Source organism: Pteropus alecto, unplaced genomic scaffold (assembly GCF_000325575.1).
Source record: "Pteropus alecto unplaced genomic scaffold, ASM32557v1 scaffold75, whole genome shotgun sequence".
Taxonomy (NCBI): Eukaryota; Metazoa; Chordata; class Mammalia; order Chiroptera; family Pteropodidae; genus Pteropus; species Pteropus alecto.
The window spans coordinates 17335839-17353822 of NW_006440638.1; the positions used below are offsets into that span (position 1 = coordinate 17335839).

A 17984-nucleotide genomic window follows, 5' to 3' on the forward strand; every position below is an offset into this window, starting at 1 on the left:
ATATATTTTTAAATTATGTATAAACAAATAGTGCAGACATAGAAAAGGCAGAATTTAAGAAATGCTGGTACTTAAGAAGTCATTTTAAACTTTAAAATGAGACACTATATCCCCACTATTAGTTACTTCAAATGATTTTTAGAGTAGTTTGAATGTTATAAAAGAAGAGCTAGATATTTGACATTATGACTGAACTCAGTGAAATTAATTTATTTTTCACTTAATATCACTTGTTATAATTTATTTGGCAGTCTCATTTCTTTAGGAGAGATTCAAATGAAGGTTTCAGAGTTTATAGAAAATTTTACCATGAAAACTAAAGCTGTACAGATTCATCTCATTCCTTCCATCTTGACACAAATAATAAATTACATATAGAACAATGTGCAAAAAAATAGAATTTAAAAGGCAGAGATTAAGAGATAGGAAAGCATTTAGTGACTGGAGAGACAGACAACATCTGAAAAGTTAAATCCTTCGAGATAACTCAGCTTTTCTGATCTTAAGTACTTTAATAGTCCTTATAGTCTATTTTTTCACCTTTATTTCAAGTCAATTCCATATAAACCATAACTGCCTTTAAACTTCTTTATGCCCCTATCAAAGAAAAAGAACCAACATTTAGGGAAAGTTAACTTTTTTCTAGTATTCTTTAGTAACTCTTTACTAGTTTCTAAATTATCTGCTAGAATAGCTTCATTCTTTCAAATAGCTTCATTTTTTGGACAATATGTCAACAATAACTATTCTTAATAAGATAGATTAGTTCAGAAAAAATGCAGAGGATATTTTTTGGACTGGAACAACTGACTGAAAGTGCTGTGTCACCGTGGTTAGGGGCTGATGTGTATGTTCAGAAAAACTCATAAATTGCTCAGAAAATACAGCACCACACTATCTATTTGGATACCAACAATGCGTACGTAGATCGAACTTTATTTTCCTTTGCATCATGTTTAAGGAGTACAAATATTAATCTATTTCAGTCTATATATTCATACAAAAAAGACATGACCCTCAACTCGAGGCATTTCTTTTTTGCTTTTTAACCAAAGAAATTTATGCAAAGCACTACCTTGAATTGTTTTTCCAGTCGTGTCTTTCCTCCTACTCCTGGTATGAGGATGCTATTAACATAGCTATGCAGTTGATTTGAAGATACTTCAGTCTCCTTTCCAAGAATGGCTTCCAACAAGGCATCATGGATGAAAATGTACTGCTCCTGAAACAGGTATAATATATGGTAGTCACTGAGGAAGAACTGTTAAGGGCTACTCACCTCGATCCCATTCATAAAATCTACCTTTAGTGAGCCCTTCCTCTAACCGGGATCAATCAGTGAACTCCTTTAAGCATTTACATCTCTGTAGCTTACCCCCAATACTTACTGGCTTATCTATCATAACTTATTTTAGTGTAGAGAATATTTAGTTCTGTATTTCATACCATACCCCAGTAAGTTCAATGAAGGGCTTTAGAACCTTTCTCTCACATATATTTCTCAGTCAAACGTAATGTTTAACTCCTCATAGCACTGAACACAGCCCTAGCTACAACTGTATCTGCTACATTAGTGCTTGTGTGGGTGTTGAGAAATTCAAGTTTAAGATCCACACAGAAATTGAAAACTATAAGCAAAAGAATAGTATCATGGCCAGGGTATCTTCTAATACAAACCTGTGAATTCCTTTGAGCCCTAAGATAATGCATCTGTCTCCTGAATATCATTCAACTTTCTGTTAAAGAGTGTGCTAGAATCTCCTGAGAGCACTGGCAGCTACTCCTTACCTCAGTCTGGACGAGGTAGTTACGCTGTGTCCTGATATGCTTCAGGAATCCCAGGACATTAACTGTGCTTTTGTCTTTTATCTGTTGCAGCATGCTGTCTATTACAATGTAGGTGCCTGTCCTGCCCACACCAGCGCTAGAAGAAACGAGAACACTCAACTAGTACCTTTAACTTTATCATGTCATGAACAGCGGGACTGGAAAAATTAGAATCTTAATCTCTCATGAACGTAGAATAACTCACTGATTACATAGGTTGCTTCTCTTGGATAGCATCCAAAAACTTTATTAGGGCCTTTCCCACCTCACAAGTCTTGGTGGGGAGCAAAGACTGCGTATATCATAGGAGCTACAGAAAAATGTTATAAACCTGCTTTCTCAGCCTCCCTTGCAGCTCAAGCAAAGGAAGTAACTCAGTGATGCAAGGGACTGTTAGTTGTCTCCGTGGCAGCAGCCATCTCTAAACCAGACCTGTATCTGCTGAGGCATTGTGTATGGTGTTTTTACTTGCTGTGTAGGCAAGCCCCTCGTTCTCCAGCTCTCCCAATGATTCTGGGAGTGCCCATTATCCTTTCGATAAACCCCATTTCTGCCCAACTGCCCCATTCTGCTCAGTATCAGAAAGTTCCTATTTAAAGGGGTGCTTTCCTTTAGTAATCCAGGCATAGAATAAGAATGTCACATCTGGAAAATTTGGCTTCTTATTCACATTTTTGTTATTTAAACAAAAATAGGAAGATCTAAGTTCTGTGGTAGTGACTAGCAAGCTTCTTTTGGCAGAATCCCCCAGCAGGACCCCATCTCACACAACTCTGTTGATACCTAAGCTCTCTGATAGACTTTTATCTCTATTTTAGTGATTCCTAAATAGGTTAGCAAAAAATGTCAAGTTCTCATGGAATTTTAAACAGAAGATGGTTCCAATTTCTGCAAAGGATCTTGCATAGTATAAGAACAGCCCAAAGAAGCGCTTAGAAAAGGCCGTGCAGCTATGCAACATAAATCACAGAATAAGCAACATCCATTTGCATACTGAAGTGAAAAAAAAAAAAGCCAAGAATGCAATTACAAATGAAACACAAAAGCATTTTTAAACAACCAGTGAAAGTTGTTTAAAGTAGTTAAGGAGGGTAAATAGACTTTCTTAGTGCTTTATAAAAGGTATTTTAAGTCTACGGCCAAGCCACCTGATCCTACATGATCTTGGAAGGATCCTACATGATCTTGGAAGCTAAGCAGGGTTGGGCCTGGTTAGTACTTGGATGGGAGGCCACCTAAGAAGACCAGGTGCTGTAGGCGTAAAAAATTTAAAAAATCAAGGATTATAAGCTGACAAGGTCCTTGCAATCTGTGAGGTCAACCAAGGGTTGCCTTGCCTAAAAAAAAATAAAAAAATAAATAAAAAATAAAGTATTTTATATAGCATGTATAAACTAAAATTCTGAAAAGAAAATCCTTTCATACATGCTATATTATTATTTAGAGGAATCCTACAGAAAAGCCATATACGAAACTCAAAATCTCTAGTGAGGAAAGCTCTAAACTTGTGTGTAAGGTCAGATTTTTACATGTTAGGAGCGAACAATGGAGATTTTATTAATAAGATGATGTTATAAAAATTAGAGATTCATCTGCTAAGAGAAGATTTTATTTTATCCTCAGAAGCAGCAGATGATTTCTTAATGCCATGGGAATATAGTTACTTTACATAACCCTAACAGGCCTTATAGGTCCCAGTTTTCAATGGAAGACTCAGTTTCTAAATCAAACAAATCAGCAGGGCCACAGTGGTCTGAGTCCACAAGGCCCACACTCTCTGCTCTGCCCACTTCAAATGCAGACTCTGGGAAGAAGAGAAAGACGCCAGCCCTACCTGCAGTGTACCAACACAGGGCCCATTTCCGGTGTCCGGGCTGCTGAGGACCTCCTTACGAAGGTCAGGACTGGGAGGGCGTACTCGGGGACTCCCATGTCAGGCCACTGCGTGTAGTGGTATTGGATCACCACCCTTTCATTCTGACGGCCCTTGGGATTCCCCTTCTGACCCTATGAGAAAGGTGAAAATCAGATGTCTTTAAGCTGAGTGTCGGCATTCTGGATAAAAATAATGTCAGCACGTTAGGAAACAGGGCCTCTGATTGCATTCACCCTAATTACTGTTCCTGGGATAGGTTATCTCCTCTTTGTGGCCGTTTCATGCCATACATGGAGACATTTCTAGCTAGACGGGAAGTATAGGACACTTCTTGGAAGATAGTTTAGGATTATACCAAGTGAGAATGTTTATATCAGTTTTTTTGGATTTGGAACCATCCAAAACACTTTGTAATTTGCCTACAAGACCTCCGTTGCCTGACTTTTTGCCCCAGCTCCAGAAGGCCTTAGTGCTTTGCTCTTATCTGACTGGGCTGTGACTCCCCTTTTCTTTCTCCACTGCGTAGGTTGGACCTTCCGGAGTGCTGTTTGCTGCTCTATACTCCAGCAAGTGTGGGGAAGATCCTAAGGGACAAATGATTCTCAATCTCTAGAGTCAAAGGCAAAAATTAATTTGTCACTTTCAAAAAAAAAAAAAAAAAGTGGATTTTTCCGAGTAGTTTTTCCTTTAAGTGGATGAACTTTTTACATTTTAACTACTTTGGATAAAAAAATTTCCCCAAATAGATGACTTGCTATGATTTTTTTTTTGTCTGATGACTCAGAGTCATTGATAAATCAACTCTGAAGCTTATATGGTGTTTGGCCCTGAGTTACAAAGCTCTGGATGGCTTTGATTTCTTAATTCTGTTAACTCTCATTTTCCAATTTCTTTCTCATTTTCAGTTATTTACTCTCTTGTCAGTGTGTGAAGCACGTAAAGTTTCTATTTGTCTTCCTCCTTTGACTTAAGTTGTTTCTAAAATAAGAGTGGGTAATGTTTAAATATCTGTAGGGTTTCCATAAGTAATGGGATTTTTAAGTATAAACTGGTTATTGCTTAGCTTGAGCCAGCTAGCAGTTCTATGATAAAGAACACAGATAATTACAATGCTACTGATTCTTATATACTTCCGCCATTATCAGAAAAAAAACTATACTTAGAAAGGATGGTTAACTTTGGACCACAGATGGGCTTCAGAGTCACTGAAATTGTGTATTTGAGTAAATGTGAATTTTTCTGGGGCAAGGGGGGTACAGTTTTATCACATTCTCAAAGATGTCCAAGACTCAAAAATAAAAATTAAGATCCATTGTTACAAGCGACTGCCACCCCTAAGTAGAGTAACTACTTTACTTTTTCTTAATGAGCATCTATCTAGAGTCCACAGCACTGCTATAATGATTTATGAATCTGGATGGGACAGCAGTGTTTGAACAAGAGAAACTGAGGAAACTTGAAAGCAGCATTTTCACAAGGTGTGATTCTCAGGATGCTAACAGTTCTATAGAAAAGAGTTTTATTAAGTCACATAGGAAACACTAGGCAAAACAAAGTTAAATAGGTTTCTTAACTCTAGCACTCTGGTCACTGATTTTCATTGTACGTTTCTAAGTGGGGATATGTATTATGTAGCATTCATTTTCTATACTTGTTAAGTTGCAGAATCTGATTTTTGTAAGCATTTTTCATGCCTTGGAGCGTACTTCAGGAAACAATGCTTTCAAGTTCTCAGAAAATTGAATTAAAAAGCTAAATCAACAAACAGATGCTGCCATATTTGCTAGTTACCAGAACCTATTAGAATTAAAAAGCTAAATCGATAAACAGATACTGCCATATTTACTAGTTACCAAAACCTAAGAAGATAAGAAGACTTTTTTTTTTTTAAATATCAAGCCTTCTTCATGAAGAGATTAAAGAACTCAATCAGGCCAGTTAAATTCTATTACATGCTTTGCCAATATCTTTCACACAATACATTGATGTCAATCAAGAGTTGTAAAAAAATGCTTTAAAATGCTTTTTTTTTTAAACCAAAGTTGCTTATGAGAATTGGCCTTGGTTGTGCAGAAATTTTCATACAAGCTTAAAAAGAGATGCCCTGGCAGCCCACCCGGTTCCCTTATTTAATACCTTTTTCACTTTTGTATTTCTGACTGAAAAACGACGCACAGTATAGCAGGCGTGAACTTTTGTGCTCTTCAGTGTGACAATAATGCTTCCATATTCCTCACTATTTTCTGTTGGCCAATACTGATCACATTTCCGCTGCAAAAAGAAAAAAAGCTGTAAATTCCAATGGCGATTTTTGCTATAACTGTACTGTTGATAATTTCAAATGACGGTGTTAAAACACAGGTAATATCACCATGTAGTCGACAGAAACACATGAGCTGAACTGCTTACAGGTAGGCATAACCTCCGAAAAGATAATCTTCGGAAAAGTTTGGGCCAAGATCACTTGAGAAATGGGCCTAATACTCATGATCATCTTTCAACACATGATATACTTTAAAGAAGGCCTAGTAAAGAAACCTGTATGTTTGACTTACAAGCAATGTGGGTAGGACATGTTATAAAGAGAGTTTAAGTGAGGCTGGGCCTCATTCACAGTTGTAAGTAACTGTGAGAATCTTCATGTTACAGCTTGGGTCACCAAAGACAAAACAGAAATTCCACAGTCATAGTGATTCTGAGCAATAAACTGGGAACTTAGCCTCTATTCTTGCCTAAATTAGCATCATCTATTATCAGTTCATTATCTAATAAATTCTAAAATATTATCACGTTTAAAAAGGTTCTCTTGATGATGGTCACGGTGTTTAAACAGTCTATTTACTTTCCCCAGTCCGAACTATTATTAGTACTTCCCCAACTACACTATGTTTTTTCCGACTTCCCTGCTTCTTTCTATCCCCTACACATGGAATGCCCTTCCTTCTCTACTCAGCCTGTGTAACTCCTCTTAACTCATCATTCAAATCTCACCTCAAGTATTAGTTTCTTTACAAAATATCTGCCCTAGAAGATACATTCTTCCATTTTCAGCATTCCCCTAATACCCTGTTCATCTCCATCATCATATGTAATCCACTCCTGTAAGTGCGTAGATCTCTTTTCCACCAGACCAAAGGCAGAGTAAGGATGGAGAGGACACTTCTCATTTCTGTAACTCTTTATACCTGGTCAAGTTCCTATCCTATAGCAGGTACTCCATACATATATTTTAAGACTTCTTTCAAATTAAAATTATTGGAGTCACATTGGTTAAATACCATAAATATTTTTGAACAAGGATACATAATTCAGATATTAAGCCAGTAAGTTCTTACTCTTCCTTTTTCCACAAGGTTTGTAATCATGATAATGATTCCAGTGTTTTGCTCCCAAATCATCCTCCAGAAATCTTCAAATGTAGACTTTAAAGGTCCCTGGGTGGCGATATAGGCTTTTGCTTTGTTGTAACCCTTCAAAGATGACACAACACAAAGATGAATGCAGTATCACAGACCAGTTAATAATTCAAGTGCCATCCATATTGAATAGGCTGTGTTTTTAGTGGAAGCTCTGTGTAGCATTAAAATACGTTCAACAATTTCTGCAGCACTCTTCAATTATCAGAAACGGGTTTATAAAAACAATTTTGACTTACATCAACATAGTTTGCATTAATGTAGTCGCTGTGCTTAGAGTCTTTTCCTGGTAAAGGTCTCAACTTCACCCTACTGTGATCATCTACAGAGCATAAGAAAAAAAAGCAAAATCAAAATATATAATTAGAAAAAAAAAATAGCAGCAGTCTGAAGCACAAAACAAGGAAAACAGGTAATGTGGCATCTCCCAGAGTGTCCCTGAGAAATCTTTTGGCAGAGGAACAACTAAAAACAAAAAGATACAGCATTCGAGCCCATCTCAAAAACATAGGGACACTTCTACCTCATGGTCTGATCTGTGAGTGCCCAAAAATCCAGACTGAGGACCCTGTTAGTTCATGTAAAACAACTGCAAGCTGTGACCCTCCAAATCTTCCATGCGCTGTATTTTAAAACCAATTTTCAAGGCTTTTGATGACCCATGACCCCATCCTCTCTCCGTTCATACAAATATAAAAAAGTGATTGTCATATCTAGTCCACAACATCTATTTTCAAGAGATTCCATTCAGTTGGGCTCCCTGTCACCCCGACAGGACCTGAGTAATTGAAGGAACGAGAGCTGCTTCTAAGAGTAACGTCACTGTAGGAATCTGAAGTCAGTGATCAGATTTTAGGATCCACTTAACTTTAGCTATGAACAAAAGCGGGGTGATGCTATGTGCCTCTAGTTGCCCAACAGAGTGAGCTTATATTTTTAGGGTAACAGAAGAAGCTGAGGTCGTAGTTTTATTTCTCCTATCTAGAAAAGGGCAAAAGCCAATTTACATTCTTCTTACAGCCATGATCATAAAAGGCTAGTTCAAAAAGGAGTCCAGTGAGTGGATTTCCCTGGACATGACTGGCAATGGCAGACTGTATCAAGCACTTTGAAAGCCCTTTATGTTCTTGGAACTGCGAATTGCTTTTGTTCTGACAAACTCTCAGACAGCAGTTGATATGAACAGGGCTGCTTGATATAAATGGTCCCCAAATGAAAAACTTCTCCTAAGGCATCTAGATACAAACTGCTCTACCTCAGTAGCATTATATTGTATGCTGTTATTTCCCAGACTGACAAAGAAAATCACATTCTTCAAGATGCAAAATTCATATTTTATTAATATGGTAATAGAATGGCTAATTAGATCAATATAGGAGGTGGCATGGTGGCACCCATGTATACCTTGAAAGTCATATTGGCTCTGTGAGAAAAGGCTTTTGTTACATTACTTTTCTGGCACATTTATGGACTAATTTTAATTGATTCATGACATTTCAATGCTACCCTTTGCTATATAAAGGCATTAATATAGCGGTAGACCAAGGTGACAAGTATGATATGCCCAGAATCTGACCAAGTGGCCAAGAGAACACCAAAACCCAACTCTCTGAACATACAAAAATAAAACATGTAATTTGAATTTGTGAAAGTAAAACCACAAATGAACTTGTGAAAGTATAACCACATCTAACCAGAGATGGTGGTTTTCTGGCAAAACACCATGACCCTTGGTCACATCACACAGAAGTTTCTTTGATTTCCTCTCTCTTCTTTGCCACATATGTTTAGCCAAAGCAGTGAAGTAACGAGAATTAAAGGTTGCTATGGTGGAGAGAATGATGCATGTCACACATGTGTATATATCTCTGCCTGACTTATACCATCAGAAATGAGCTATATTGATGGACAAATTCTCACGATCTCAGCAAACTGACCCTTTACTGGACTGGCCAACAATTACTGCCAGAGTCGATTCGTTCAAAGACATGGAGAGAAAAGAAAGTTTGACTCTTCTTCCTTGTTCTTTTACCCTCTCATTCACTCAGGTAATGCAACAAACACTCTTATTCAAAAATGATGTGTGGTTTTTTTAAAACTTTATCTAGAAGAAGTAAAATTGTATTCATAGATGACATGATCTCGTTTTTAGAAATTCTAAGGAATCCACAAAAATGTAATTAGAATAAATGAGTTCAGCCAAGGTTGTAAGATACAGGATCAATATACAAACAAAAAAAAAAAAAAAAAAGATTATATTTCCATACATTAGCAATGAACAATCTGAACATGAAAGTAGATAATTTCACTTATAATAGCATTAAAAAGAATGAAATACTTAGAAATAAATTTAACAATATTGCAACACTTGTAAAATGCAGACTATAAAACACTGTTGAAAGAAATAAATGACCTAAATAAATGGAAAGACATTCCGTCCTCATGAATTAGAAGACTTAATATTGTTAAGAGGGCAATGCTCCCCAAATTAATCTAGATTGAATGCAATCTGTATCAAAATTCCAGCTACATTTTTTACAGTAATAAACAAGTGGATCCTAAAATTCATATGGAAACACAAGGGACCCAGATTAGCCCAAAAAAATCACGAAAAAGAAGAACAAAGAAGGAGGACTCATGGTTCCAATTTCAAAACGTATTACAAAGCTACAGTCAGTAATTAAGACAGTGTAGTTCTGACATAAGGATAGACATTAATGGAGTAGAATCGAGAGTCTGAAAATAAACTCTTACAGTTATGGTCAGTTAATTTTCAATAAGGGTGCTAAGACAATTCAATTGGGAAAGAAGAGTCTTTTCAACAAATGGTGCTGGGAGAACTGGATATCAACATGATAAGAATGAAGTTGACTCTACCTCATACCAAATACAAATTAACTCAAAATGGATCAAAGACTTACATGTAAAAACTAAGACCATAAAACTCTTTGACATAAACACAGGTATAAATATTCATGACATTGGATTAGTCACTGGTTTCTTAGATATGACACCAAAAGCATTGGCAACAAAAGACAAAAATTGGATTTCACCAAAATTTAAATACTCTGTGCTTCAAATGACACCATCAAGAAAGTGAAAATAAAAGGTACGAAATGAGAGAAAACATTTGGAAACTACCTATCTGATAAGGGATTTGTACTCAGAATGTATAAAGAACTCTTACAACTAAAAAAAAGACAAGTAATCCAATTAAAAAATGGGCAAAGAATCTGAATAGTCCCCAAAGAAGATATACAAATGGTCAGTAAGTACATGAAAAGATGTTTAACATCACTAATCACTAAAGAAATGCAAATGAAAACCATAATGAGAAACTACTTCACAGCCATTAGTATGGCTCTTATCAAAAAAAAAGAAAAAAAGTAACAAATGTTGACAAGGATATGGAGACACTGGTACCCTCATATATTGCTGATGGGAATGTAGAATGGTGTAGCCATTTTGGAAAAAAGTTTGGCAGTTCTTCAAAATGTTAAACATAAACTTACCATATGACTAGCTATTCCATTTCTAAGTATAATCCAAAGAGAATTCAAAATATATGTCTACACAAAACCACGTATACAAAGGTTGATGGCAGCATTATTCATAATAATCAAAAAGTTGAAACAACTTAAATGTCCATCGAATGATAAATGAACAGACAAAATGTGCTATTATTCATACCATAGAGTATTATTAAGCCATAAAAAAGAATTAAGTACTGATACAAACTACAACATGGATAAATCTTGAAAACATCATGCTAAGTAGAAGAAGTCAGAAGAAAAAAGCCAAATATTGCATGATTCTATTTATATAAAATGTCAGAATAGGCAAATACATAGAGACAGAACATAGATCAGTGGTTTCTAGGCACTGGGGAAAGGGAGGGGTTGGGAGTGACTACTAATGAGTAAAGGGGTTTCTTGTTGGGGTGCTGAGAATGTTCTAAAATTAGATAGTGGTGATGGTTGTACAATTGTGACTATATTAAAAACCACTGAAATTTAAATTTAAATTCAAATTTAAATTAACTTTAAATGGGTGAATTGCATACGGCATATGAATTATATCTCACCAACGTATTAAAAACTACAGTAGTGTTTAAATTTAAGTGATCCAATTTAAATGCACTATTACATAAAATTCTATGTAATGTGTTCCTCATCACTGTGTATGTTAACCATAAACATCTGTGCCCCTGCCCTTACTACCAGAGAATATATTATCTGCCAGTGACCCAAGCCCCAATGTCCAAGAGAAGTGGCATTCTAGCCACAGAAGTAGCCTGTCTTCCAAGGATATTACTTGAGGCTCTATAAGAATACTTATTTGAGTTTTGAACCTCTAGGATGCTCTTGACCCTGGAAATATGCTGGATAGGACTAAGCGTGTGGGCCACAGGACTGGAAGCTCATCATTTAAGGTAGTACTCAACCTTTTTGGCACCAAGGACCGGTGCTACTATGAGAATCTAATGCCTGATGATCTGAAGTGGAGCTGAGGTGGTGATGCTAACGCTAGGGAGCAGCTGCAATTAAAGATGAAACTTTGCTTGCTGGCCTGCCGCTCACCTCCGGCTGTGTGGCCCTGTTCCTAACAGGCCACTGACCGATATCAGTCTGTGGCCCGGGGGGTTGGGAACCTCTGATTTAAGATATAGACCAATTACCTAGTCTTAGAAAAATGGCTTTGAAATTCAGCTTACTTGATTCAAGTCTCAGAATTTCCATTTGCAGTAAAAAAACTTGGCTGTCATTGGTTGAAAACAATGTCGAGATAGCCACATGACATTAAAATTTTGGTTCCCAGCACTGGCTATGGAATCACTTCATGTGAAAACAGTGAAGCTCAGAACACTTTCTTTCAATCATCTTATTATTAAGCTTAACGAAAGAAATCTGACAGCTGAATGAAAGACTAAGGGGGTGGAAAATGTCCCCACTTTTTCCTACACACTGTTGAAGATGGGTTAATGAGAGGTTAACTTCCAAGTGTTGTTCTTTCTTGCCATCCTGATTCTGATTCCTTGGCTTTCAGCTTATACCCAGCATGAAGATTTAATTTCCTCGCAGTTGAAGATAGTTTAAAAGCTTATTACTCACATGCTAAAATGTTGATGTATCTGTTTTTGTGCTTGTTATCTGGATGATTAGAATGTTCCGCAGTGATGTTCATATCAGCTGTACAGCGTTGGACTTCCTAGTGAAAACAGCAAGATTTCAAAGATTTTAGACACACTTTAGATGTTGAACAAGGTCGTAGAAAGTTAACGATTTACACTCAGCAGCCTAACATGTTTACTCACCCCCAAGCCACTGCCAGGGTTACCTCCCCAAACTCAACTCCAGAAATAATTACTACTGACATCTCATAACAAAGAATAAAGGATGTGAACAAGATAAAAAGATTTAAGTCTTTACTAATTAATCAGTCACCTACTTTATTACAGATTTTGACCTAGGCGTGGGGATTACAAAATAGTATCTCTTTTTGAATATGTCACAGTCTGATGAGTGAGCTAAACATGCAAAAAGATAATGATAGTCAAGTGGGATTAACAGAAAAGAGGCCTGAAGAAACGACAATGGGAGCATAGGGGAAGGCTTTAGTCAGGAAGTAATTCGTGAGTCCTAGAGGATGAGTAAGAATTTTCTTCTCTGCCATGATTTGCTATATGGTTACAGATCATATCGCCTCGGTTTATAACTATCAGACGGCAAACTGACTATAAAGACTCAGTCTTGAAATGACACTAACATATAGCTAATCAATTGTCATATCTGGTTCAAATATATGTCTCTGATGAATTATTTGTGAACTAATTTTATTTAAATTACCCTTCTTTAGAAAACCAGCAGTGGAAGAAGCAACATTCTTTGGCTACCTTTTCTATGGATATAAATAAACATCATCCATTAGCCTAAAATAGGGTTGCTGAAAAGTCAAATTTTTCTACACTGTATGCTTCAAACCCAAAAAAGTACTAGAGCTAACCAAATAAGGGAAGTCATTAGCAGTGCACAGCTGCTTACAAAGAGCAGGAGCAAAGTGACACAAAATTATCAGGAGAAATGTTTTACACGTAGCAGATTTAACAGAGTTTAGGGCACGCAGACTTTTTTCCACAAAGGAGTTGCATAGCAATTATGGATGTTTTCCACAGCATTTACATTAAGCATAATGAAAACAAGGAACTGGTTGTCTTGTATATTCACAGACTACTTTCCAGTAGGGAGTCTCTTTCTTCTCTTTGAGGAGGAACTCACTTTAATCAAAGAATTTAAGGTATAAAAACAAGGGGTGCTATCTAGGCAAAGAAACCGTATTCGTGGACTCCTGATTCTTGGATGCTATCTATTGAATTTTTCATAACTGTGGCCCTTCTCAATTGTCTATTTAAAAAAGAAAAAAGAAAAAGCCCCACAGGATTAACATAACTCTCTGAGGAAAAGGGCATTTCATGACAATTCTAACCCGATATTTTCTATTCTACAATAGTTTATAATCCATGGTTTGGCAAATGCTAGTTTAAAGAGGCCTAACGCTGCCTTTGGCTCTTGTCTCTAAAACGAGGTAAAGTGTTGGGCATAATGTAACGAGGATGATATCTTAACATGTACACGAATTAAGCAATGCCAGCCATATTCAGAATATGTGGGGGAATTGGTCTTTTAGAATTGCTTTCAAAGCCTGAGGTATACTCTTTTAAATAGTATCGGGGCAGAAAACCTTTGAAAATGTATTTGTATTCCAGACGACAGTAATTCTATCTATACACAAATCCCTGAAATAAGCTGACCTCCTTTTGCTTCTGGGTTTTGAAGGTTACACTTTTGGCATGTACTTCTTCCGGGCTGAGTTGCTGTGATATCTTGTGCTGAGAGATTTTAGCTTTTAGTACTTTCATTTGAGAACTGCTTTGTTTATTGATGTTTTTTCCCCATTGTATAAATCTGACCACCCTAGCTATGGACCAAAGTCGAGCTTCTATTATGATATAATGCAATTGACCAAGACTGCTTGGGAGCAGCTGTCTGCACTGTTTAAAGCAGTCATTCAATATGGCCAATCAAAATCTTTATCTAAAACCCTTGGTCTGATCTGTTGCCTCTATTTCACTTTTCCAATTATGCGAATGACAGAATACATAGAATAGTCATAAATAATGCTAAATTTGATTTTACTAGAACCCAAGGGGTTTGCCTAAGGCCTTCTGATTTTGTCTTGTTGATAATGTCATCTGTAATTCCTTGCAGTACTGCTTGGCTCATTTAGATGCTGATATCATCTGATCCTAGAGTGGCTTTTCTCCATCAGAACTGGCATTCAAAGTTAATGTGATTTTAATAGGTGTTAAAACCTTTTGAAGTGACACTGGCCGATGGAGTATGTATAGTAAAGTTGCCTATTATTCAGCACTCTGACAAATAGTTTAAGATTTAAGCTGATTTGTATTTTACTGTCTATGTAACACAGCTCGAATTCTCAAAATGAATATTCTGAGTATTAACAGGCACAAAACCACAGAAGACAGCCAGTGAAAACAAGAGATTTAAAATGAAGTAAAACAAAAAATGAACAAAACCACTAAAGTTGATATACTCAGAATTCTTGGGAGATGAAATAGGCTAAATCATTTCCTTCTGTGGGAATGTGGAGACCTACTGTTCTACCATTCTGTGGCTCAATCTGAAAAAAGTAATTGAACAAAAACACATCTAGAAATCTTTCAGATTATTCAGCTTCACAAAGCAAGCTGAAAAGCAAATATTTTGGACTTGGTGACCAAATGTTAGACTGAGTATGTATAATATTCTTAGTGTCTGAGTTCAGACAGCCTATAATTGTGTTAAGGGGACTATTCTACAGAAGGCTGATGAATTTAGGTCATGATTATAGCCCAGTGCGTGCAGCGTCGAACACAGCGCTGGCCCTCACCGGGTACTGGTTATCCTGCATCTTCGTGCCTCTAGTCTTCTCTGCTCAGGCTACAAACTGCTGCAACACTGATTTTCTTCAAATGCTGCTTTGACTTTATTCTTTTACTCAGAAACCTCTGGAGAGATTCCAAATTCCTTAGCCAGGCTTTCAAGTTTCCAATCTATCTTTCACCAACTCCCTTCCAAACCCTAGACAGTTTTAACTCTACGCTCTTTTGAAAAGACCACATGATTTCCTGCTCTTTGCTTCATTGCCATTTACCTTGCTAAGAATGCCTGTGCTCTCCCCCTATCCAAATCCAGATGTCCTTATTGAAAGTCACTGCCCTTACAGCTCCAGAAAAACCAACCCTTCTTTTCGTGTACATCATAGTGCCTATCATCATGGAGCACAGGGGTATGTGGCTTGTTAGGAACTGGGCCACACAGCATGAGGTGAGTGGCAGGCCAGCAAGTGAAGCTTCATCTGTATTTGCAGCCGCTCCCCAGCTGAGCATCACCACCTCAGCTCCACCTCAGATCATTAGGCATTAGATTCTCATAGGAGCACTGGTTCTGGGTGCCAAAAAGGTTGGAGATCGCTGCTATAGAAGGTCTATAATTTTTTCTACACAATCTGTGAAGAAATCTGGTTCTTACTTTTTTCTTACTCTTCATTAAGTACCTCAACTTAACCAACCATGATTTTCTTCATAATAAGGTTTTAAAAATGGTTTTCTTCAAGACATTTATGACCCAAATTGGCATTTTGTCACCGAGGCTCAGGAAACTTTACAGGGTTACTTTCTGCCATCTTGCAGGCGGCAATCTTCATGCAGTATTAGAACTCTGCATCTTACAGAAAGTGATTGTGGCCACTGGTCCCTCAGCGCATGGGCTCAGGTGGACAAAGCTTTGTTCCCTTGATTTAAGATGAGCAACCAGCCCAAATTTAGCTCAGCTGGGGTTAATTGTAATAGAGATGATGTCCCAAAGGATCTCTTCAAGGGGCACTGGACCTCTGGCCTCATCTCTGCATTCAGCCTTTAAACTTGTGATGCTTCAGAGCCCTGCCTATTAATTCTGTTGACCCCCAGAGCCTTGGAGCTCCTTTTTGAAAGATTATGCTACCACTGAGCCTTTGGAAGCCTTCTGGATCATGACTGTGGAGGCCAGGGAAGACTGAGGTTGAAGTCGGCTCAGGTAGCCAAGGACCAGTCATCAAACGCTATTCCTGAGACAAAGACTGACATTATTCCCAGTGACTGCAGAAGACGCTACAGGTATAACGTCACCAGCCTTTAACAGTCTCCAAAACTTATCTGACAAGAACAAAAGGCTTGCTTTCAGCATCACCTCTAGACAAAGACTCAAAATTACCAATGAACCATTTTTCTCCTCCTCTAGGCAGCAAAGTTCTGAAAATGACAGCTGTTCGCCATTTATTTAACTTCTTTCCATGATTTTTAAACAAGATGGGGTAAATTGAACTTTTGGTGAAACATCCAGTCAAAATTAATAGGAGCCCCTCTCCTCTACACTCCTCTAGAACTTTATTTGTGTATTAGCACTTATTTTGCTTTGCTGTCTGTCTACTCCGGTTGTGTGTACTCTGGTCCCCACCCCCACCAGACTGAACTTGGGGGTAGGGTCTTCAATTCATCCTTGTACTTTTTATATTATGTCCACAGAATAGCAGGTACTCATAACTGTTAGATGAGTTATTTTATTTCTTCTTAATGGCCAAATATCGATTGTTAAGTGCTATTTTCCTATTATCTTAAGTTCTCTGACTAACTTTAGGGCTCTATTCAGATGTTGTATAAGATTTTTAAAGGTCAGATTCTCAGCGATCTGGGAAGGCTCTAGACCAAAACGGTCATGTCATGGGCTTCTAGTGCTTAGTGGGGGCTCCTTATTTTGGCTGCTCACCCAGCTTCCCCTCCCCGCTGTCCCCCCACCCCAAGGCAAGTGTTGGTCCATCAGTGGCATGGTCAATTTTAGACAATCACTGGTAATCTTGGTTTTTCTCATTTTGACTTCAGCTCATTACAGGACAAAAAGTCCAGAGGGTGTCAAGGTTAAACATGTGGGCTCACTTCAGAAAGCCCTGTAAAATGGGGCCAATAAAATAGCACCCAACCTCATGAGGGTGGTACTGAGGAGCTAAGCAAAGGCCAGCCATCATCCTTCCCCATGAAAAGAGCTGGAAATCTGAGGTTGAGGTTACTACTCTCTTACCAGAATGAAGGCTTTGTTTTGTGGTTTTTAAAAAAACACCAGATCTCTTTTCCTGACCTTCGTTTTATAGCCCATTACTATCTCTTGTTTGTTAAGTAGCCTTACTACTTTCTTATATATCCTGTTACCAGTTCTCCTTTTCAGCAGAGCCACTAAAAAAAGGAATACTACCAGTTTTTAAATGCTTCATTCAAAATTTCCCTAAATTAGATAACAGTATATTAGGGACCCTTTATATCGTACCTCACCCCTGTTCCCCCTCCTTCATGTTGCTGTCTTACCATTCTTTCCAGAAGAAAAAATATTCTGAATAGCTCTGATTTTAAACCTTTCAAACCAGGAGGTTGTGAAATGACAACAGTAACACAATGCCTCCTCCCTCCGCCCTGCCCTCCCCGCGCCCCTCCTATAACTACCAGCTAATAATGCTTAAGCTATAAAGTTCAATACAGGCTACAAAGGCTTCTAGCTGCAGTATTTTTTAAGGCTAGAAATAGGGTGCAGATGCCCAGGATTTGTTAACAGGCATGATTTTGATGCAGCAAAGCCCATTTTAAGTCAGATCAAGTTTACAGAGGTGTAGCTGATTATTTTGAATAATTAAATGGTGTCAAAACCAGCTGTGATGAATAGCGCTGGGGTCTCAAATCATAAATAATTGAGAAACTGGAGTTGCATTTGATCATCCCGATCAAA

General features: G+C 37.6%; 1 protein-coding gene across 3 annotated transcripts in view; it reads right to left on the bottom strand.

Annotated features, from left to right (window-relative positions):
• PTPRG (protein tyrosine phosphatase, receptor type G) overlaps positions 1 to 17984 on the bottom strand; it is a 642217-nt gene that overhangs the window by 22197 nt on the left and 602036 nt on the right. For all 3 annotated transcript variants that reach the window (XM_015593756.2, XM_025050798.1, XM_025050799.1), the window contains 7 exons: positions 12231 to 12327; positions 7359 to 7441; positions 7039 to 7173; positions 5840 to 5974; positions 3662 to 3834; positions 1789 to 1924; positions 1076 to 1222 (listed from right to left, as the gene is read on the bottom strand). In XM_015593756.2, the coding sequence (XP_015449242.1) occupies positions 1076 to 1222; positions 1789 to 1924; positions 3662 to 3834; positions 5840 to 5974; positions 7039 to 7173; positions 7359 to 7441; positions 12231 to 12327 (906 nt within the window). The remainder of the gene's footprint in view (positions 1 to 1075; positions 1223 to 1788; positions 1925 to 3661; positions 3835 to 5839; positions 5975 to 7038; positions 7174 to 7358; positions 7442 to 12230; positions 12328 to 17984) is intronic.